At 35.5% G+C, this 23341-nt stretch overlaps 1 protein-coding gene across 1 annotated transcript in view; it reads right to left on the bottom strand.

Annotated features, from left to right (window-relative positions):
• The window catches only part of Trdn (triadin), a 444085-nt gene that overhangs the window by 397594 nt on the left and 23150 nt on the right, over positions 1-23341 (bottom strand). The window contains exon 2 of the mRNA XM_045159783.1: positions 12289-12366. Coding sequence (XP_045015718.1) covers positions 12289-12366 — 78 coding nt within the window. The remainder of the gene's footprint in view (positions 1-12288; positions 12367-23341) is intronic.

Below are 23341 nucleotides of genomic sequence, written 5' to 3'. Positions count from 1 at the left end.
GAGGAAAGGATATAGTTCTCTGTGTCTTCTGTGTCTTTCAAATCACTCCTAAATGAGCTCAGAGCACCTTTACACATTTCTGAAAATAATGTCAACTTACCGATGCCCATATTTCAAAAACACAAGCAATTAGGTAAGCATAAATAATACTTTATACAACTTCATTCTTCTAAGAAGCTCAGAGAGCTTGAGAAACCTGCTGTTGAAGCTGCACACATCTAGAGGCTGGGGAACCATTTCATCCTGATTCTTCTCTGATGTGGAATAACTGAAACTGGGTTAAACAAAAAACGTTTTCTCAAGTCCACTCATAATTGGAGTTTTAAAAGGATTACATATTGCTTAGTCACCAACATTTTTATCTCTATTTATCCAAGTAGGCCTATGATTGTTCAGAAATTCTATGTGAGGAATAAATGTGACTTGTTGGCAAGTAATAAAAAGGTTTTTCTAACACAGAACAGTACTTAACAACAAAGACATAAACTAAATAAGAAGTGATTAAACTTTTTCATCTTGCCCCATTATTCTTTGTAAAGTTTCTGGTTTTGCAGTTGAGCAGTCATTTTACTGAACGATAAAAATAAAAATAAGTGGGCTTAATGGATTCTATCAGGAGGACTCCAGTTTCTATTACTGCTTTTGGCAGATGAAGAGGTGCTTTCCTCAGAATCAACCATGGCCAGCTCTTGATATTGAGACTATAAGCATTACATGGAGCAATTAAATTCTATTTCACTTCAAAGAGCTTCTAACTGATAGGAGACAGAAATTGACTAGGCAGTAAGGGTAACAGAATTCCAAAATTGAATGGTATTTTTTTAAAGTTTTTACTTTTATTTATTTATTAGAGACAGACAGAGGGAGAGAAAGAGAGAAAGAAAGGATGCAGCAGGGCCTCTAGACACTGCAAATGAATTTTAGCTGTATGTGCCACTATGTGCATCTGGCTTATGTAGGTCCTGGCAAATCAAACCTGGGTCCTTAGGATTTGCAATAAGTGCCTTACAATGCTCTTTCCCCAGCCCTGAATGGTATTTTCAATTCCTTGACTAAAAGCAAGAAATGTCACAAAGTTTGCAGAAACCTGGATGTTACACCCTCCAGAAAGGATTTATAGATTAAGCTTGCACCCTTACTAGAGGAAAGAAACTCTGATCCTTACCTAAGATTACTGGCAAAGCAGTAAAATCTGGTCTTTGTCCATAGTAACCTGCTGACCTGGTCTTCCTCATGTACCCACTCCCCATAAGTACCCAGCTCTGAGTCTCATGGTGGGCCTTTCAAATCTCCTATTGCCTCTCTGGACAAGAGCTCTGCCTTCTTTCCTTGTGGGGCTTCTCAAAACTCCTCTTGTCTCCCTGGGCACGAGCTCCACACTGTTTCCTACTCTGATTTTCTAGGATGAAACCCCGTTTTCTTTGTCCTCCTAAAGCTTTCAACTGTAATTAGGTCTTTGTACTTTATTTATTTCTCTTTTTTTCTGTATGAACCTTATTTTTTTGGTCTGTGGATTTCATTCTTCAAATTCATAGGACAAGGATCTGGGAACACCCCAAATTATTGATGAATTGGCATACAAAGTACTATGAATTCCGTGCATCAGAAGAGGTTTTCATTTGAAGGTGAAACACAGCAAGTTCATACTTCGACATTTACATTAAGCAGAGCAGTCATTTCTGTGAGGTGAACGTTTTTATAAGCTTTGCTTACTGAGCTTCCTTAATCATTACCACTGTATAGTATCACCAGGTCATAGTGGATCACAGAAAACAGCATGAGAGCACTAGCTGACTGACAGTGTATGATTTTTATAGATTCTTGAGCCAGTTCTCTTGATTCTGCCACTCTAGGCTATGCTTTACAAGATGTTTGTTATTCAGAGCATGCACTTTGGAAAAAATTAATAAAAGATTATTTGAAATCCTTTCTTTGCATGTTTTTGTGTGGTGTGTGTGTGTTCACGTGAATGTAGAGTTCAGAGAACAACTTTATGTGTTATCTTCAGGAAAGCTATTCACCTCTTAAACAGTGTCTTTCACTGACCTTTAGTTGTCAATTAGGGTTCATTAGCTAGCCAGAGAGTTACAGGCAAACTCCTGTCTCTGCCTTCCCAATGCCAGAATTACATGCTCCAAATTCCATGCCCAATAATTTATGTGGGTACTATGTATATATCTCAGGCTCTGATGCTAGGTCATCAAGTAATTTACCCACTGACTTATTTTCTTATCCCTTAGCAATCTTTTTTTTATAGAAAAATCATTTTCCTCTTTAATTTTACAACAGGGGGAAGCATACTAAATAGTTAAATTTGAGGGAGAAATCTACTGTCTCAGTTTTAGAGGAGATCCTTCAAAGGTAGCATTATTATTTTCCATATACCATTGCTGATTAAATATGTCTTCCTTAAAAGATTCTACAGTTCATAAAAATAGTTTTGCTCAGATAGTCTTCATGAGAAAACCACAGTGGTTGATATCCTAGCCCTAAAAATGATCATAATTATATTACTTTAGGCTTATATGGAATCTCTGCTCCAGGGAAATTAAAATTCATCACATCATCCAGATTCATGTATGTGTAGGTGATGCTTTGGGAAATATTCAATCATTTCACAAGACACAGTGACTCAACTGGGGTACATTGGTAATAAAACTAGTGTGTATTATGAGGTGAGCTCACCAAAACTTAACCATAGGTACTGGCTGGTCTTTCAGTTGGCAAACAGTTAAATCCTACATTAATATATGAAGACTACCATAACAAATTGTTACTAACTAAATGAGTTTAAATGATAGACATTCTTGCCTCAGATGCAGAGGTTAGAAATTTAAAATCATTACTAGTAGTGCTCCTTATGAGAGTACTGTGGGGAGGATATTCCTATAGAACAGAGATATATTTGCTTAGCTCACATATTTTTTTTTCTCTCACTACCTTTGCAAAGATCCTATCTCCAAGATTTGTTATAAAAGAGAATGAACTTGTGGCTGTACTATTGTTTAATGGAGCCTACAAAAATATATTCAATGAAAGTTCCCAAAACAAAGGAGATTTTTGGGTTTATGTACAGCTGAAAAGTTATATTAAATAAAAACATGCTTTTATAATGTATCAGGATTATGTAGATAATGACTTTAGTATTTAAATATCAAAGTTACCCAATTTAGCAAAAAATCTCCAGGAATTCTATGTTGCAAAAATGAGATTATACTCTCTTCCAAGAAGGCCTTATGATTAAAACAAAGATGACAAAATCAAGCAAGGAAAATATGTCTACAACCCAGTTTCACTCAAGAATATGCCTGTTTCATGTGGCATATATATAGATAGAATGCCATAGTTACTTATGCATGAAATGAAGACATTTTTTGTTTTGTTAGTAAAGGTAGGATCTCATTCTAGCCAAGGCTGACTTGGAATTCACTATGTAGTCTCAGGGTGGTCTCGAACTCACAGTGATCCTCCTAACTGCCTTACAAGTGCTGGGATTAAAGACTTGCTGAAAATTTTTTTAGCTTTTGGAATATATAGTATATGTGAAATTCATAGCAAAATAGTAACACTTTCCAGTGTCCTGAAAATTGTATCTCATGAAGTTTAAATTGAGAAAATGTCTATAAAGTACAAGTCTTAATTATGCAAAGCATGCCATTAAATTAGATAGCTTCAATTTACTTCACGTTTGTTTTTACTTTTCATGGATCTTATAAATAAATCTTTTTAGAAGCTTATCATTTCAAGAGTGCCCTTTTAAGCACAATTTATTATTTTTCCTACAGCCATATCCTTGAAAGCAAGCTTATTTTTTGTGATGAAATATTCACCAATTATCAAGTGGGCTTTCCATGAAGAGAAATACTATCCTAAGAGAAAATTGAAAATTATTAAAGTATTATAATTATTGTTATTCAAATTTGGCTTTGTTTCTTCTGTAATTTAAGAGTAATCAAAAAAGTTATTGACATTTAATTTTCAAAAGGAAAATAATGCACCAAGACTCAATAGCAAAACAGGGATGGAGCAGTAACATGGAAGCCTGAAGTAGGTCTGTCTCACGGATCCAAAGGGTGTCATTTATCTGTAATGTAAATCAGGGGTGGACCTGACCTCACTCCTTGCAATGAAAACGTTCACTTGAAATGTGATATTTTTCATGGAAACCAATAAGGCTAAGTAAGATATTCTAGTCCAAGGAAAAACTGACAGGTGAGTATTAGAGGGGAGCATCTGATGTTTTCCTCTGACTACCATAGGCAAGCCTATACTGTATAGGCACCCCATCACATCATTACATACACATGCATATACCATACAATACCACACTATACCATATATATAGCACCATATATAAAAAATACAAAATGAACAGAGGTAGATAAAGAATTTCTCATTCTTTACATTAATCAGTTCTGGCTCCTATCACTCCTCCTTCCCTATTTCATACCCAGTCATCTCTCAAACCTATGGAAGTCCTGAATTTTTCCATTTCCCTGTGGATAGACTGAAGACTAAAACCAAAAACAATTCCCTGATAATCCACATACTCCCTCCTATCTCTTCGTTCAGTTTTATTGGGTCAAAAATGCTTGTGGTTTGAATGAAGTGTGGTCTATGTTGATCATCTACTTTGAATACTGGTCCTCAGCTGGTGGTAAAATGAAAAAAACTGAGGGGCCATTGGGTGGTGGAGTCTTGCAGGAAGAGGTGTGCTCCTAGAGGTGAGCTTTGGAGTAATATAGCCTAGCTCCATGCCCAGCAGATAGACTAATTTCTTCCCTTTGATGACACAGGATCCCCACTAGGACCTGTCATGCTCTCACACCCCTGTGCTACCATACGAAAAGTCTCCTTAAAGCTGTTAACTAAAATAAGTCCAATCCCCACATAAGCTGTTTCTGGTCAGTTTTCTCCAAACAAGGAGAAGGTTACTGAAAATCACCTTGCCTATTTTTGCATACACATTGTTTAGTTTGATGTCTGTACCTGCTGGCTTTCTTAACAGGACAGAACACAAACACAGAAGCTGCATGAGCCCCTGTTGTGGTTAGAATGTGAAATGCACCTACCACCCCTGGTAGGTTCATGTGTTTGAACATTTGTCCCAAGTTGATGGTACTCTTTGGGAAGGTTGTGGAACCTTTAAGAGGTGAAGCTTTGCTGGAAGTAAGTCACTTGGAGTGGGCCTTGAGGTTTTGTACTCCAGCCTAATTTCCTGTTCACTCTCTGCTTTCTGACTATAAATATAATGTGACCAACTGGCTTCCTGAATCAGCTGTCATACATGTCCTGTCATCATGCACTGTATCTCCTGGAACTATAAGTAGAAATGAACCCTGCCTTTCTTAAACAGTTTCTTGTTAGGCATTTGGTCACAGTAACCATAAGAAAAAATAATTCAGGGCCTGAGCTCAGAATAATGACTAAATTGACTAATTGCTTCCTTATTGAAAAGTTTTCTCATGATAGAGTAGAAAAGTACATTAAATGGTTTTCCAAATGGGAAACAATAATTTGACCTGGTATTTTATCAGACTTAGGGAAGGCATATAATATAGTAAAATAAAGTAGGCTTCAGATGGGACCATTTAAATTCTAGTCCTACTTTTGCAACTTAGTGCTTCAATGCTCATCTATAAAAAACAGGATAATAAAACCTACCCCACAGAGTGACAGTAAGTAAGAAAATATTTAAAGAAGTTTCAGGAACAATAGCTTTTAATTCCCTTTCTATCTATTAGCAATCTTCCCACTTCAATATATGATAATATATAATATAATATAATGATAATAGTGATTAAAATTCATTTATGTAAACATGGCTTTTTTAAATGTCTCTCTAAGGGAACAATTACTTTCACTTCATCCATTCAGTGATTTTGCTCTGTACATAGAGTCCAAAGTACTGAGATTAAACCACTTTTTCATGCAGATGATAATTGGGGCTATATAACTGAGAATGTAAGCCCTGGAGGTTTAAAGGTTCTTTTCTGTGAAGAGACTTTATATTGCAAAGTGCACATCTGATGCTCAACTCATTCACAACTACCACTAAAACAAAGCCAAAAGAGGGAAACTATTCAGAAATGTATGTCTCCAACTAATGTTTGGAATATCTAATGTGTAAAATTATGCATCTTCATTCATATAAAACTCCTAGTGTTTTTAATGTATTCACCACTAATTATTAAAAGCCCAGCATTGCCATTTTGTTAATTCCTTCTACAATTCAGTGCTATTCTTTATTATAAACTGGCATTAGGGCCCAAAGGATTTTTTTTGTAAGGTGTTATTTTGAGCACAAATGTATTTCCCCATTTTAATTAAAGAATATTATTGGTTTGGTAATGGTCTCACTATGCCTTTCAAAATCTTTTTAATATTATGCAGTTTAATTGTTATATGACTAAAATTGTAGATATGCTCATGCCTTTATAGGATTTTTATATTATCTACATAAGGAATAAACAGGCAAAAACAAGGCTAGTTTAACTCTTTTAAGAAATCCTGGATAATGTCTCTAGGAGTTGTTCAATTTGAACCCTAGATGCTTCCCCAGGAAACCTTCTTGGTTCACTGATCTTAGGTCCACCATGTTTTATTGTAATTTCCTGAGGAATAGAACACTTTCTTCTGGGAAAGGAAAGTAGGCTGTGTGAGTAACTGTGAGTTCTCTGGATTCTCTTATTCATACCAACCACAAGACCAGTACTTAATAAATACTATTGACTTACTGTTCTATACCCTGGTGACTGCATGATGGCCCTTTCTGCAGAATAGATGCTCCAAAAATTTATACTTCATAGAGGTATACTCTCTGAGCCTTTGTGTTACCATTTCCATGCCAATACTCCAGGAGCTCTGTCTGTATATGCCCCTATAGGGATGGGTGATCATAGTGTCTGAGGTCTTCTTACCTTGTCAGCAAAAGGGTGGTGAACTCCTCGGACACTCAGTTCACCAGGAGGAAGGATCTGTGAAACCAGGGTGGGATCAGGCTTTTCTGGAAATGAAACCAGGCTTGGATGTGTGAAGGGGATAGACAGGTGAAAGAGTGACAAAAGTACCTGGGATATCAGCCTATAGTGGAATGATGTCAGCCATAGTGGGATAGTGAGATAATGGAGAAAGACAGGTAGAGCTTGAAGAGACAGAAGTAGGGACAGCTTGTCTCTGGTTTAGGGGTTCTGATGGTTAGTGTGGGTAGAAGCACAATGTAAGAATAAATCTGAATTTTATGCTTAGGGATACTTATTAGAAGAGGGCTGAGGTAGGAGAGTGCTCACCATTTCTATATCACAGGTAACTGTAAATAACCCTGGGAGGCATTAATAAGCAAGGGCTAACCTTTGTCTATTTTTTTTAAATAACAATTCTTATTTATTTTTTTCATTTATTTGAGAAAGAGGCAGAAAGAGCAGAAAGAGAGAGAGAGAGAGAGAGAGAGAGAGAGAGAGAGAGAGAGACAGAGACAGAGACAGAGAGAGAGAGGGAGAGAATTGGCACACCAAGACATCCAGCCACTGCAAATGAACTCCAGATGCATGCAACCCCTTGTGTGCATCTGGCTTACATGGGTCCTGGGGAATTGAACCCGGGTCTAGTGGCTTTACTGGCAAATGGCTTAACTGCTAAGCCATCTCTTCAGTCCCCTTGTCTATTTTTTGGGTGCTATGTTTAGAATCTTAGAATATAGTGAGTAGTATTCATTTTTAGTTCAGTACAGTTTTATATAGAAAATAGTATTGTGGATATAGTCTATACTGTGGAAAGACTAAAATAAGTTAATATTTTGTGTTTTGAGAAAAGAGAAGTTTATTTTCAGAGAAATTAAGTTCATTAAGGAGAAAGTTATGAAAGATTTAGCACCTATAGGTACAATGGGAGAGTGCTACATAGGGGAAGGGTTGCTATTGTACATGCTATTTATGTGGTATTTGGTTGAATAACAGAAGTCAATTGGAAAGTTACAAATGTGAAAAAGTTAATTAAAATGTGCTGCATCTACCTAATTCTCTGTCATTTTATTCCTCTTCTTTGGTCAATCATACCTGACAGATTATTTACATTAGCATATCAGTCTGCAAAGAAAGATTCTTTGAATTATAACATAACCAAATTTGAGATACTAGAAATTTAATATGTGTATATCAATTTTAACAAAGATATCAATGTTAATTTTTTGGTGTGTTTTGAATATACTTCATAGATAGAATTTTTCAATTGGTAGATAAGAAAATGACTTGATGTTGTCTATACTGACATATTATGGGCTGAAATTTACTGACATTTTATGAACAACATAGTGATTTGCTTTTAAGGACATAAGAGAAACCCCCGAGAGAAGGTCAAAAATAATTACAAATATCTCTGGGATTATAACCTCTTGCTGGGCACTAGACATGAGACAAGCATGCTAGTGAAGACAAATTACAGTTGAGTTTGTGTTAAGGTCAATTTAAATCATACAGAAAGGTCCGTGCCTTCTGACTGGCATCCACAGGCCAGGATATCAGAGGATAGAGCTTATTTTTAAAATAAGAATGCAAATAATATTTTGAAAATCATGTGCCAGTATTAACTTGAATTTGGGCTTTAGATAGTTATTCAATTTAAAAATAGTTCTTATTTGTAATTAATCAATTTACAACTTTGGTATTTGTTATTCCAAAGATAAAGTATAAGAAATGGGTAGATCAAGGGACTGTTGAAATCCAATCACAGCCATAATACTATTCTTTTGGGATTCTTCTCTCTTTGGTAGTTTTCTAACGTATCAGCACAAAAGAAATTAGGATATTATAGAAAAGAAGCATCTTGTTTCTGTCCAAGTTTGGTTTTTCATGAATTGCAAACACAATCAAAAGTAACATCACAAACACACAATTGGAAGTAGAAATGAACATGTGCATTCAGTCTTAACTAAGAAACCATTAAGAAAACATTTATTTTGTCTTTATAGCATTATTCAATATACATCTTATCACTTGATGAATTTTTAGTACCACAAATGAGGTGAATGGTGATTTTTATTACTTCCAAAGTTTCTTTCTCCCTGTGTACCCATTTTCCTTTGGTATTGAGGTCTATAGCAATTGTTCACCCATATTACCAACATTTTAGTTTAGTTTACCCCATAGATAACCTTAATATGGATTCAGTTCCTACCTTTATCACTTTACTCATTCCTCCAGCTTTTATGAATTTATCTTTCATACATTCATTTATCAAACATTGATGGTGCATTTACTGTGCTCCAGACATTATTCTGTGTAATAAAAGAAGGGGTGGGTGTGTGTTCTCTGCTTTTCCTACTTTTTAAAAGATGTGACAATGTTTTACTGATGTTCCCCATCACTTGCAGACATTAAACCATATGCTACAATGATAACTAGAATCTCTCTTGAATATTAGCTCCATAAACTTTTATAAACGCTTGATATTTTAAAACATTTTATCTTGAAGAACCATAGCCTAATCAACTTCTTGTCACAAAATGTCATTTTCTCCTATGTATATTTTTTTATGGTTAACATCATTGAGTAAATCTTTCAACTTCAAATTTTGTGGCATATGCAGAAGAATGGCTTCTTTATCACCATAAGAGAAAAGTTAACCAAAGTTCACTATTGTAAACAGACATTTCAAATACTTTAGTCATTCACTGTGACCAAACTGATATGTATTTCTTCATTTTTGTATAATCACATAATTTCTTAAATATTTTTATAGCACAAGCAAGATTAAAAGTACTTAGTGAAATTATAAAGAAAAAAAATATAACAAATCTCATAGGGTAAAAGGAAACTAAAAAGTTTGTTTGAATAACTTAAATACAGATTTTATTGTTTCCAATATAACCAAGAAGTGAATATTATTTTATTATATTCTAAAAAAAGCTTTCAGTTTAATCTTATAATTCATCTACACATGTATGAGAATTTAGCATAAGTACATACATTTACACAGCTAAACAAATACCACTTTTTATTTAACACAATTATTTTTTTTTCTTGGTTGTTTTTCCTAATTACTTTCCTAAGGAAATATGACCCATATAGCCAGGCATGGTGGCACACACCTCTAATCCCAGCATTTAAGAGGCAGAAGTAGAAGGGCTTCTGTGAGTTTGAGGCCAGCCTGAGACTACATAGTGAAGTCATAGTGAGGTCAGCTTGGCCTAGAATGATAACCTACATTGAAAAAATAAAATAACATAATTCATGTAATCATGGATTTGTTTGTGTGTGTGAATATGTATAAAAATACAATGTGTATATTTAGTATCAGAAAGTTCCTTCTCCCTAGGCATTATGTGTACATTTATATTTGTTCAGCCAAGATACTTAACTCTTCATTTTGGTATTAGTTCTAGCTGGGTATGGAGCCACATGCCTTTAATCCCAGCACATAGGAGGCAGAGGTATGAGGATTGTCATGATTTTGAAGCTATCCTGAGAATACATATTGAATTGCATATTAGCCTGATCTAGAACAAGACAAAGTTCACCTTTAACTTTCTGTTGCATATAATAAAAAATAAAGATGTACTGATATTTCTTCTCAATGTGCTACCTTGTTTGTTAACATTTATTAAATAACCTATTTTTGTCTTAATTAAAATATTCCACTTGTAATATGTTAAAGTCTAAAATTATTTATAAAATTCACTATTCATAAATTATTTATCATTTCATTTTATTTTTATTTGAAAGAGAGATAAAGATGTAGATAGAGAAAGAATGGGCACACCAGGAGTTTCAGCCACTGTAAATTAGCTCCACAGGCATGCGCCACCTTGTGCATCTGGCTTATGTGGGTCCTGGGGAATTCAACCTGGGTCCTTTGGCTTTGCAAGCAAACACCTTAAATGCTAAGCCATGTCTCCAGCCCTCATAAATCATTTATATAGTAATACTTTTGAAATCATTATCCAAAAGTATAGCTTCTTTTAACCAATGAAGCACACAACTTTTTGCGGTGTTGGTTGGAGATTGTCTCCAAAAACTTAAGCATGCTAACATAATTAAGTTATAGTCCCATCCCCAATATGTATACATCTTTAGGTCATTTGAGTAACTTTTAACATTAGGGACACCTGGATCACACATAGAAAGTAGCTGAGTCTTAAAATCCCTGGAAGTATTTCTGGGATTGCCCACACAGCATTGCCAGGGCCTATGTTTCTGCATCTGTGTGTACTAAAGTAGTCTTGAAGGGTCTCTTACAAAAGATTTTTGAAGCACTGCAAAGCTTTCAGAAGCAACATTAAGTGGTTCTTTAAAATAAAATAAATTCAGTTATAGCATCATTGGATTATGATATTAATTAGGAATTGAATTATTAATTGAGTTTCATAAATTGTTTCTTAATGAATTTCTTCATCTGCTGTGGGATACATGTTCTTTAACATTTTAACTATGTTAATTTGGAAATGATAAAGCATATGTAGCTCATGAATTAAACTGGAGTTATAGTGATGACATTGGAAATATATAAATATAAGCACAGCCTTGTTAGTAAAAGCTAAAATGGGTTTTAGATATTGAAATATTTCTATGAAGAAACTCATAATCTCCAGAAAGATTTAAAAGCTATGGTAATATTGAATATAAACTTTTTCTACAAAGAAAATACATTAATTGATCAGCTTGACTAGCCTGAGTTACATTTCCAGCACACAGCCCCACACTAAGTTTAACCTTCAGCTAGCCCCCTAGAGCTAGCAGTTTCTACCATGGTAGATGAAGTCACAGACATGCTAAATGCCTGGTTTCAGCAAGGTTTCTAAAAATAGATGATCCAAATAAGGCATGTTATGACATGTCTATTTCCTAAGTTCCAATCATAAGTTTTTATTTATAACATAACTTGAACATACCTAATAAACATCTTGAGGACTGGACAATAGGGATGGTGGGGTGGGAGAGGGTAAGGGTTGGGGGTGGTCAAAAAATTGAGCTCTAATGGAAATTGTATCATAAAATCCTATGTCCCAAAAGACATACTAAAAAGTCAGACCTTCATCGGGTACTTAGATAGAACACCTGAATCACAAGGGCCTGGAGAGGGTATGACAAAGGCTATCCTTAATCTTTTCCTGTTTCTCTCTCTCTCAACCCCCTTCTTTTATAATACCTATATTTTTCTTCCTCCTTTTCCCTTGAAATTTACCTGTAACTTTCAGTACCAGGGTGTGGGTAAGATTCACAGTGAGCTGTTGATAAGAGAGAACTACAAGATTTCCCAAAAGACAGAATTCTGTCAGAGTACTTGATGACCTACCAGAGGTTAATGGTAAGATCCTACTGCCAAAGACACCATATGCTGTTGAGACATAACCTGGTGCGACCTGGGTGGAAACTAGAAAAAAAATAAATCCCCAGTTAGCTTGTCTAGTGCCAGAAGGTACTACATGAGCAACTGGGGGAAAATGACCAACATCTATCTAAGCAACTCGTGGTCTAAGCTACTCAGCAGCAATCAACCTGATGTGATGCTCACACAAGTGTAACAGTGGCACACAGCCATGGTGGGTTACCAACTGCTCTTGATTTGGCTAATGGATCTGTTCAGTGGTATTAAACCCATACCTGGAACAGGGAACTAAATCAGAACCATATCCAAAAATGAGTCCACTCTCCAATATCAAGCTCCCACCAATAGTGGGCTACAAGTAGTCCCACAGTTATTAAAGTCTCTCTAAAATAATAATGGATATCCGTGTATCTTGCACTGACCTCACTCTTCTCTGCTGGAGAATTTGCTTCTCTTTTTCAGATGGACGCAGAACCTGAGAAGAGAATCAGCCCATCGCACCCCACCAGGGAACCAGCTGAAGCCATAGAGTTAGTGGGGTAATAAGCGAGATCTACTTTCTCTGTCAACCTGGTATCAACACAAGGGTAAAGGAGACAGACACAAAGTACAATCAACTCCTACCAAATCAGATATCCACAGACACAGAGACTCCCAAGACCTCATCACTGAAAGAAGCCTAAAATGAACCCAACATGGCTCAGGGAAATTTGCAGTAGGAGAGGCAGAAAGATTGTTAGAGCTATAAGTTGGGTCATTATGCAGAGACATTGCCTCTCCCTCATAACTGAAGGCCACTCCCACAATGCAAGACCCACAATCCCCATGGAGAGACGACAGGGATAAGGCTAACGGTGCTACCATCATGGCTGTATACACATTATATACATAACTAATAAAAAAGTGAAGCCAATTAGAAAAAAAAAAGTGTTTTTTCAATCAGTAGATGACTAACAGGTATAATCGTATAATTCTGTATTTTTAAAGAGGTAATTATGGATAAGCACACTAGGAAAAACTATGCATTCAAGTTGCTCTTAGTTATAATAGACAATAAATTCTCTAAAAGCAAAAAAAAAAAAAAAAAAAAAAAAAAGTTAAGTTCTTTCCTGACTGTTGTCAAGTGGCTCTATGGTTTTACAGCTTACTATGTCTGAACATGTAATTTCACTAGTGACACATTTAGGCCTAAATCTTCAAGATGTTTTTTCTTCAATAGCTTAATTCTCAAAGTTGCTAAGTTCACTAGTTGCAATTGAAAATAATGATATCAAACTTCAATGACTGAGATAAACACAATTAAACATGCTAAACTTCAGCTGTTCAGCAAGTCATGTACGTGTGCTTCTGACATATAAAATGAGGATAGTAGCAATTTTTTATAGATTTGTTAAAAGAAATACATGAGATAACACTTGAAAAGCTATTGGCCACATTTTGTGTGTTCAAGATACCATTCTGATGATCATCATTGCTTACCATCAAATGTTTAACCAATATAAGCCTCACTTTTCTGATCCTTAAAAACAAAATAAAACAACAAAAAAATATACAAATATCTAGGGTTGGAATATTTCAAATCCATCAAAATAAAAAAATGGAAAATGAACACTATCACTTTGGAAAAATATGTATTCTATCTTAATATTTGCCAAAAGGATCAAAAGTAGTCTCACATGAAAATAAATCCACAGGGTCCTAGGTTATGATGAATACATGCCAGAAATGCACAGCCACTGGATGATCTTGGCTTGTGCTTGCCCACAAAGTAAGAGGGAAGCATAGCTTCCATGCATGCTTCAGGTGTTTAGGTACTGTCAGGATCCAACTCTCAGTATTTTCACACAAAAAACTAATATATAGGGATGGAGCAATAATCCATTTTCCTTAAATAATTTATATTTATAAACTAATCATCATAAAATGAATTTCCCAAATGTAACTTCTAAAACACACAATTTTTTTAAATTTTTTATTTATTTATTTGAGAGCAACAGACACAGAGAGAAAGACAGATAGAGGGAGAGAGAGAGAATGGGCGTGCCAGGGCTTCCAGCCTCTGCAAACGAACTCCAGACGTGTGTGCCCCTTGTGCATCTGGCTAACGTGGGACCTGGGGAACCGAGCCTCGAACCGGGGTCCTTAGGCTTCACAGGCAAGCACTTAACCACTAAGCCATCTCTCCAGCCCAAAACACACAAATTTGATCTAACTTGAACAACCTCAAAAGTATTTCCAGAGTAGGAATTTAGGAGGAATTATGCAAAAGATCTTAGAGCACATGTTGGAGACATGGAGATAATCTCAATTATTCTGGCAGAACATGGGTTCAATAATGTAGGATCTCACTGCCCAGTGTGTGAAATGCTTGAACAGTGACTCTCAGACCTGATACCTATTAGTGGCCAGCAGAAAGCCAGGTTGGGATATAGTACCCAGATGTTGGGTATTTTACAGGATTTCTCATTAATAAGGTAGGGTATCTGAGTGCATCTGTAATATAACTTTAAATTGCAATGTAAAACTCTAATAAGTGTGACCAATAACCAGTGTTTAAAACTCTTCATGTATATTGGAGGAGAAAAATGTAAGGTATTTTAAAAAATGAGTTGTATTTAGCAATGTAAGAACAGAGGAGAGGGAATTGTGTGTATCCATACATATGTAATCATACACATATGTAGGTATGATGTTTATTTGAGCTATTCTTATGGTGAGATTGCTATTTTTTAAACACTGTGACAACTGCTTTACGACTGCTCTCTCAGCTCTGCCTATAGGATAGTTATAATTATGACCCTACTTCACACATGAGGCAATGGAAGAACAAAAAGCTTCAGTAAATTGTTCAAATTCACACAACTTGTGAGTCAGTAAGGAAAAATAAATGTCGAGTCATTTATTAGCAGAAAGGAAAACTCTAAATGAAAAGGTCTTATAATATAGACACAAGTTGTAACATATGAATGCAGGCAAGATGGACTCAAATATTTTCCCTATATCCTATTAGTTGGTTGACTGCATAAATTATTTAATCTTTCTGAACTTCAGAGTCTTGTCTTTAAATGGGAATGTTAATAAGATCTATCTCCTAGGGCAGTCATAATAATTTAATGAAGAATAGTTTCAGGAACAGAATCATATCTGATGCCAAGTTATAGTCTTAGCAAGTGCCAACTATTTTTTTTCCAATTTTGTCTTTATCTTCCTAAAAAGTTTTGCAATGTTGTGCTTATCATTACTATATTTTTTATTTTTTTTTAATTTATTTATTTATTTATTTGAGAGCGACAGACACAGAGAGAAAGACAGATAGAGGGAGAGAGAGAGGATGGGCGCACCAGGGCCTCCAGCCACTGCAAACGAACTCCAGACGCGTGCGCCCCCTTGTGCATCTGGCTAACGTGGGACCTGGGGAACCGAGCCTTGAACCGGGATCCTTAGGCTTCACAGGCAAGCGCTTAACCGCTAAGCCATTTCTCCAGCCCTATTTTTTTTATTTTTATTAAGTAGAATCATTGTATGAACACTTCATGTGTTGGCACATATATTTTAATTAAAAGTTGACTAAATGAGGCTGGGCATGGCGGCGCACACCTTTAATCCCAGCACTCAGGAGGCAGAGGTAGGAGGATTGCCATGAGTTCAAAGCCACCCTGAGACAACATAGTGAATTCCAGGCCAGCCTGAGCTAGAATGAGACCTTACCTCGAAAACAACAGAAATAAACAAACAAACAAACAAAAAAAAAAAAAACAGTTGACTAAATGAATAAAAATTGAAAGCAACTAAGGGACATTTGAAATATATAGTTATAAATCCATGGAATTTGGAAATTTTTATCCAGGTAATTTGTAAATCAAACAAAATTAACGAATATAGGGAAAAATCTTATGCAATAAATGAAACTAAGAAATAACATATATTTTCATAAAAACAAAGCAGAAATTCATATTGAATCAGGAAATATTTTAAAATATTTTTACAGTATTGACTGAAAAATAAACATTAGCACACATCGAATATAGTTGTTAACATTTAGACAATTGCTTTGAAGAAAGTGTGTCAGTGAAAGAAAAGCTTAAAATAACATACCCTTTAAATTAACACTTAAAACATTTTACACAGGAATTAATCACACTGAGCAAACATATAATGACTTGTCTGTTTTATAATGATGAAAGTAAAGAACATATATAAACACTGTAAAAAAAAAGTTGGCTAAATAAACAGTAGGATGAAATGGAAGGGAGCCATGCAAATACTGATGAAAATTCAGTTATTGGTAGAAAAACATGGCCAATGTTGAGGACATGACTCTGTGGATAGAGCATTTCTCACACAAGCCTGTGTAACCTGAGTTGGGATTGTCAAAACTCATGTAAAACCTCGCTGTGGTGGGCATCTTTAATCCTACATCCTGTACAGACAGAACAGAGGTAGAAGCAGAAGAATTTCCCAGAAGCTCCTGGGCCAGCTAGCTAGTGATGGACAAAGGGAAACTTTGCCTCAAAAAAGGTGAAAACACACAAACATCACAAAGTAAATAAAACTTTAACAACGTGGTAAAATAATTTATAAAGAAAATCTAGTAAAATATAGTAATCATCCCATTACTTTTTATTTATTTTATTTTTAGTTGGGATACAGAGATCTAGGTATTATTAATTTAGGAGCTTTTTAAGTTATCAACCCTGTTCTTCTATCCCCAAATCTTAACTAACCCCCACTCCTCTTCACACCTCCCCAGTGTCTCCCTACATGCCACATGTCCTTTAATCCTTCAACACTCACTCCTCAAGCTCACCTCAGTTTTGGTTACCACTCCACTTTTACAGATTTTACCAACATTTGGTCACTGTATATATACATTTATAGACAGTACATGCTGAAACCTACATATCAGGAAAAACATATAGTTTTGCCTTTGTGAGTTTGGGTCATTTCACTGAATACAATTCTTTCGAGGTCCATCCACTTTCCTGAAAATTTCACAATTTCATTTTTCCATAGTGCTGAATAGAATCCCATTCTGTATATGTACCACATTTTCATTGCTCATTCATATGTCCAATTATTTTTATTTTTTTGTTTATTTTTATTTATTTAAGAGCAACACAGAGAGAGAGAGAGAATGGGTGTGCCAGGGCTTTCAGCCACTGTAAATGAACTCCAGACATGTGCACCCCCTCATGCATCTGGCTAATGTGGATCCTGGGGAATCGAGCTTCAAACCAGGGTTCTTAGCCTTTACAAGCAAGCGCTTAACCACTAAGCCATCTCTCCAGCCCATGTGTCCAATTCTTAGCTGTTGTGAACTGAGCAGCAAGCCCAGGAGTGGGCTAGCTGGGTTGTATGGAAGTTCTTCTTGTCAGTTTTTGAGATATCCATATTTATTTCCATAATGGTTTGATGAGCTTTTACTACCACCAGGCTCCTCTTTCCTTTCATCCTCACCATCATGTGTTTATTTGTAAAAAGATATAATTGGCCAGGCATGTTGGTGCACACCTTTAATCCCACCACTCAGGAGACTGAGTAGGAGGAGCACTGTGAGTTCAAGGCCACTCTCTGACTATATAGTGAATTCAAGCTCAGCCTGGGCTAAAGAGAAGCCCTACCTTGAAAAACCACCAAAAAAAAATTAAGAAAAAATATAATTGAACATGATATATGAAAAGAAACTAGAAGAGTATATAATAATTATATAAAAGTAATGGGCCAGAGGTGTTTTACTTAGTCACAACCCACTTTGTTTTATTGATTGATTGATATGGGGTCTTTCACTTAACCAGGAATTCACCAATTTGGCTAGACTAACTACCCAGTGAGCACCCAGTATCACCACTTTTCTATGCTGAAATACAGGTGCATACAATCACAGCCAGAATTTTTTATTTTGTGGGTGCTCAGGATCTGAACTCAGGTCTTCATGCTTCTACACCGAGCACTTACTGACTGAGCTATCTTCCTAACCCTTACTTATGTATAGCAATAAGAGAAGAAATCCACACTGATAGTCCTCTGGCAAATAATGATCTCAGAGATACTAGCTGATGGTTGTTTGGATCATGAATCACAGTAGAAGACTACATACAAATCTAATCGAGCACAAGTGGATCAAATGTCAAAAGTAGCTTCCTTTGCTATTATCCAAGGTGACTTGTTATTGTAGCTTTAATACTCCACTCACTGTCCGTTATCACTGGAATCTTTTCCTGATGGTCTTACAAGCATCTTGATTCCTACATCATGATATTGGCTGATATCTTCCTTATTAAAATTTCAATGTAAAATATCTCCTACAAGCATGTGTGTTGGAACATGTGGAACCTTTCTGGTGTTGCTAATCTGTGGGTTAGGGGTCCTTTTGCATATAGGACCTGTCTGATAGGCCTCAAGGACAGGCTTTGAAGGTTATCAGCTAGTGCCCTTCCTGACTGTTCTGCACCAACAATCATGTATGCCTTCTCTACAACCAAGCACTAAATTCTCTCAAAGTCTGAACCAACAGAGTGTATACAGTCATGTTGGTACCATAGTTAGCCTCCTCCCTGCCCTCCTCCTCCAAGGGACACTCCTTGTTGGGGAATATGGGTTATACATTGTGGGGTTAGCCATCAGTTATGGGTAATAGGTAATGTCTTTCTGCATAATGATCCAACATGTGCCCCCCTCATCTGCAAATTTCCCTGAGCCATGTTGGGTTCATTTTAGGTCTGCTTCAGTGATGAGATCTTGGGAGCCTCTATATCTCTGGTTTGATAGGAGTTGAGTGTTCTCTGTGTCTATCTCCTTCACCTTGTGCTAGTACCAGGTTCACCAAGGTAGCAGCACTCTTGATCATTTCCCCAAATACACAGTTTCAGCTGCAGCTCTTTTGAGGTATGATGGGCTGGTTCTCTCCTCAGAATCCCATCTTACCTTTGGCAGGCATTAAGAAAGTAGCTAGTGAATTATTTACGTGTTATCATCATATACATGTGTAAATCATTTTTAAGTTTTATTAACTATCATATATAATGTACTTTGATCATAATCTTCTCCCACATCCCTTCATCCCATCCCTTTTACATGGAACCCCTTGCTCATCTGACTGGCCCATTTCTATTCTGATGTCTCTTTTTGCCCTCTTCCATCATCCATGACAACATGTTTAGTGGTCCAAGACTATATAGGTAATAATCACTATGAGGTCATGAATTCTTTGCCTAGATCATGTCCAGAAGACAGCATGAAGAAAGGCTCTTCCCTAGTTTTTGGCAGCTGCATTCATTTCACTATCTTTTTGGGATATTCCTTGTGATTTGGAGGGTGTGATAAAAATGTAACACTAAATTACTCTTAAATAAAGGTCACAGAGCTCATGTTAAAATTTTCATGCTCTTCTCACTATTATTTAACATAGCTGGTAAATGGCTAGACAAAATAAAAGAAAAATTCCAAGCAAGTAGAAATAAATCCACTTTAGAAATCCTGAAATAATTTTATTTAAATACTTGATGCTCACACTGGAGAACACAGTGTTAAGTTATAACAAAATGGCTCCACAAATAGCTTGAAGTTTTATTTCGCTAATGAAGGGTCTGGTTCCTTACATGTACCAGTCATTAAATGTGCCTCAAAATATGTAGAAGTGTAACATATGCTATTTCACATGATGCCTTGACAAACTGCAGAGTTCTAAACACACCACAATGAAGCAGTCAGAAATAAAGGCCAAAGAACAACATGGCCAAGTTATTTCCATTGTGAATATTTTCCCCTTTGTAGCAGTCTCACCCTTAAATAGGCACCTTCCTGCTACTTAGTAGCTTTTTTTGTGTGGCTTTTGGAAAGTTTTGAGTTCTTTCGTCTCTTATTTAACACCACATATGTTCATTCCTTCACTCATTAAATGTGTATTAACTGTGAATGCCTGCTATGTGCCATATAATCTGCTAGGTACTTGGATTGATAAGATGAAGAACTTTCTTCTATGACTTAACTGACCCAAACTAGTAAGTAAAAAGAGATATTTGACTAAATAATAATATAAATGAACAATTGTAATTTGATAAAGCACATTTTCCTGCTGTGTAAGCTTGTGATGTTCTTTAGTCAAAAACAGAGACATAAGGCTAGAGAGATGGTTTAGAGGTTAAGGCACTTGCCTGCAAAGCCTAAGGACCCATTTTTTATCTCTCCAGATCCCACATAAGTTACCCTCACAAAAGGTGAGGCAAGTATAAGGTCACACATGCTGTGGTAGTGTCAATAGATGGCCTCCAATATATTTAGTGTTTTTTTAGTTTGTAGTTTGCATCTGCAACTACACCTGGCAGGAGGCAGTGTCACTGGGTGAATCTTAAGGTGTGGTGGTGGGTTTGAGATTTCAGTCTAAAGATATTCAAAGTATGCCTATCTAGAATTCCTCAAGCTTGCTGTGCTGTGTGGCTTTTGACTTTTGGCTTTGGCTGCTTTGATTCTATGAAAACAGGCCAGCCTCTTCTGCCATTATGGAACATTCCCTAGATCTGTAAGTTTCAATAAATCCCTTCCTCCATAACTGTTCCTGGTCTGGAAGTTCATCTCAGCCAAGCTGAAGCTGTCTGCTACACATGCTCACTAGGTGGCACAACAAGTGGCTGAGGCCCTGACACACCGATTCTCTCTCTCTCTCTTACTTTCTCTAAAAAATAAAAATAATAGAGACACAATCTGCCTATATCTGAGGCATGAGTAGTTTATTTAGATGCAGGACACAAAGGCCTCATCTTTTCCATTCAAACTAAGTAACTAAGTCTGGGGAAAAGCTTATATTAGTTCTTAGTGATTTTCCCAGCAATTGAAAATAAGGAGGAAGAAAATGAACCACTAGTTAAGATTCTTTTGATCTAAATACACATGGGAAAGCAAGACAAATTTCAAATTGCAGTGAAGATATGGGAGACCTTGAAGTGGAAGAAATGATTAAATGACACCCATTTTTCTGATACACAGAAGCACTGATGTTAAATGTGTCTGTGCTGTTGTAAGCAATGGAGTTGCTGGTAATACAGTTGTTCAGCAGTAGGAAGACACTATAATGGCCTGCAAAGCTGAGTTAACTTTTGGAGATTATTTTTCTAAGCTGTATGACTTCTTAGAGTTGAAAGTAATTAATTACTTTGAATTTCATAAATCCTGTGAAATAATAAAATCAGATTAGCAAGTAAAGGAAAATTAAATGTAAAATTTTTTACTATAGATTACAAATGTGATAAATGAAAGTGCTAATAACTTTAGAATAACCAAGAGAATTAAACAAGGTAGCACAAGAGATACACTTAGAGCCAGAAGATGTGAGGATGATAGAAAACAGTTAAATTAGCTCATGGTATTCTGCTTAAATTAAAACAAAATTATAATCTTCACTAGTGAGCAAAATAAATATAATAGTTTATTATATTTAGGTTCAATTAATGTACAAGCCATAATGATGTGTTTCTTCTGAGCTCTGATATTTGGTCAACATATAATAAATAAAAGCAATTAACATTTATGTTGACCTAATACCTTTCAGGTATGCTGGACAATTTCATGTAGATACTATGTTAAGGATTCTGATAACCACTTTGTTCAACTATGAAGAATTCTTTCAAAGATGATTATATCAGTAAGTCATATTGTGGCTATAGAATCTTTCAGGTTTAAATCTATAACTTTCTCTCTTTACACAGTTTTATTTCCATTTTCTTTTTTTATGGATGGAAAAGACAGTGAGGCAGAGGAGAAGTATCAGGAGTTTGAGGTCATTCTCAGATGCATAGCATGTTTAAAAACAGCTGGAGTATATGAAAATCTATCTCACAAAGCCAAAATCAATTTTTTTTTTAAATGTTCACATGCACACAATCCAGGTTGACATACCTTCTGTTTGGCTTTATGGCACTTTTTGACCCATGAGTACCTTTGGTTTATGTGCTAAAAAATTTTAAATGTGACATCTATGCATTCTCAAAGTATGCTATTACTTAAAATTCACAGGTAAAAGTTTTAAAAAATGTTAAAACACAAAAAAACTGGAGAAAGTAGATAGCTGATGGGAAACATTTTTTTTTTGTCTTGGATCTTTCAACTTGAATAAAAAGCTGAAAATTATATAAGATTAGTATTCCAGATGATAAAGGGTCACCATAAAGAAAAGTTTGACCTGCTTTTTTTAAGCTAAAGAAGAAAAACTGAAATTGTTGATAGTTAACAAGAGAAATTTAAGTGATGATGTCTTGACAGAGGTATTGTTAAACACAAATAGTTTTCAAAGCAAAGTGTTAAAGTACCCTTGCAAGGAAATATTTAAGCATATGAAAGTTACTCATTTCCTTGAATTTTCTTACAGTTTAAATACATTGCTGTTTAGAGACAGGGAAAAGACAAGGTGGTTTACATACACACAATTTTATAACAATGAGTAGCTCTTTTATTTTAACATGAAATTACTTGAAATCACATGGAACCTATTCCATTTCTACTTTTCAATAATTTCACCTATTATACTTTCATGCTATTTTCTTTCACCATAGAAACAAAATCAGTAGCTGAATATAGCACAAAGGTAAAATAAGATGCATGGAAAACTATGGAGAAGCAGTACATTCCGTGAATAAGGTCCTAAAATAAGTACAAAAGCAAGTCCATCATTCTTCACTTAACAAGGTATCAGAAAGTGTCATGCATTTAAATCTGAGGCCCACATGGTGGACCAGTATCTCTAGTGGAGAATAAACATGTGATTTTAGAATTATTGTCAAAATTTTTGTGAGCCAAATTGGGTACATGTTTATTGAAGAAAGCATCTCTCATCTCTCTCAATACAAATTAACTATTTTTTCAAAGACTAAATATATTTAAGGATATATTTGATAGTATTTGTTTCTTAATTTTTATAAGGACTTCAAATTTAATCATCACTCCTAAAGGAGACATTAGCATAATTTTTATCACTGACAAAATTCTATCAAAATTAATAATAATCAAATATTTTATTCTGCTAAAGATT

Source organism: Jaculus jaculus, chromosome 9 (genome assembly GCF_020740685.1).
Source record: "Jaculus jaculus isolate mJacJac1 chromosome 9, mJacJac1.mat.Y.cur, whole genome shotgun sequence".
Classification (NCBI taxonomy): Eukaryota; Metazoa; Chordata; class Mammalia; order Rodentia; family Dipodidae; genus Jaculus; species Jaculus jaculus.
This window is presented reverse-complemented; position numbering and strand designations above follow the sequence as displayed.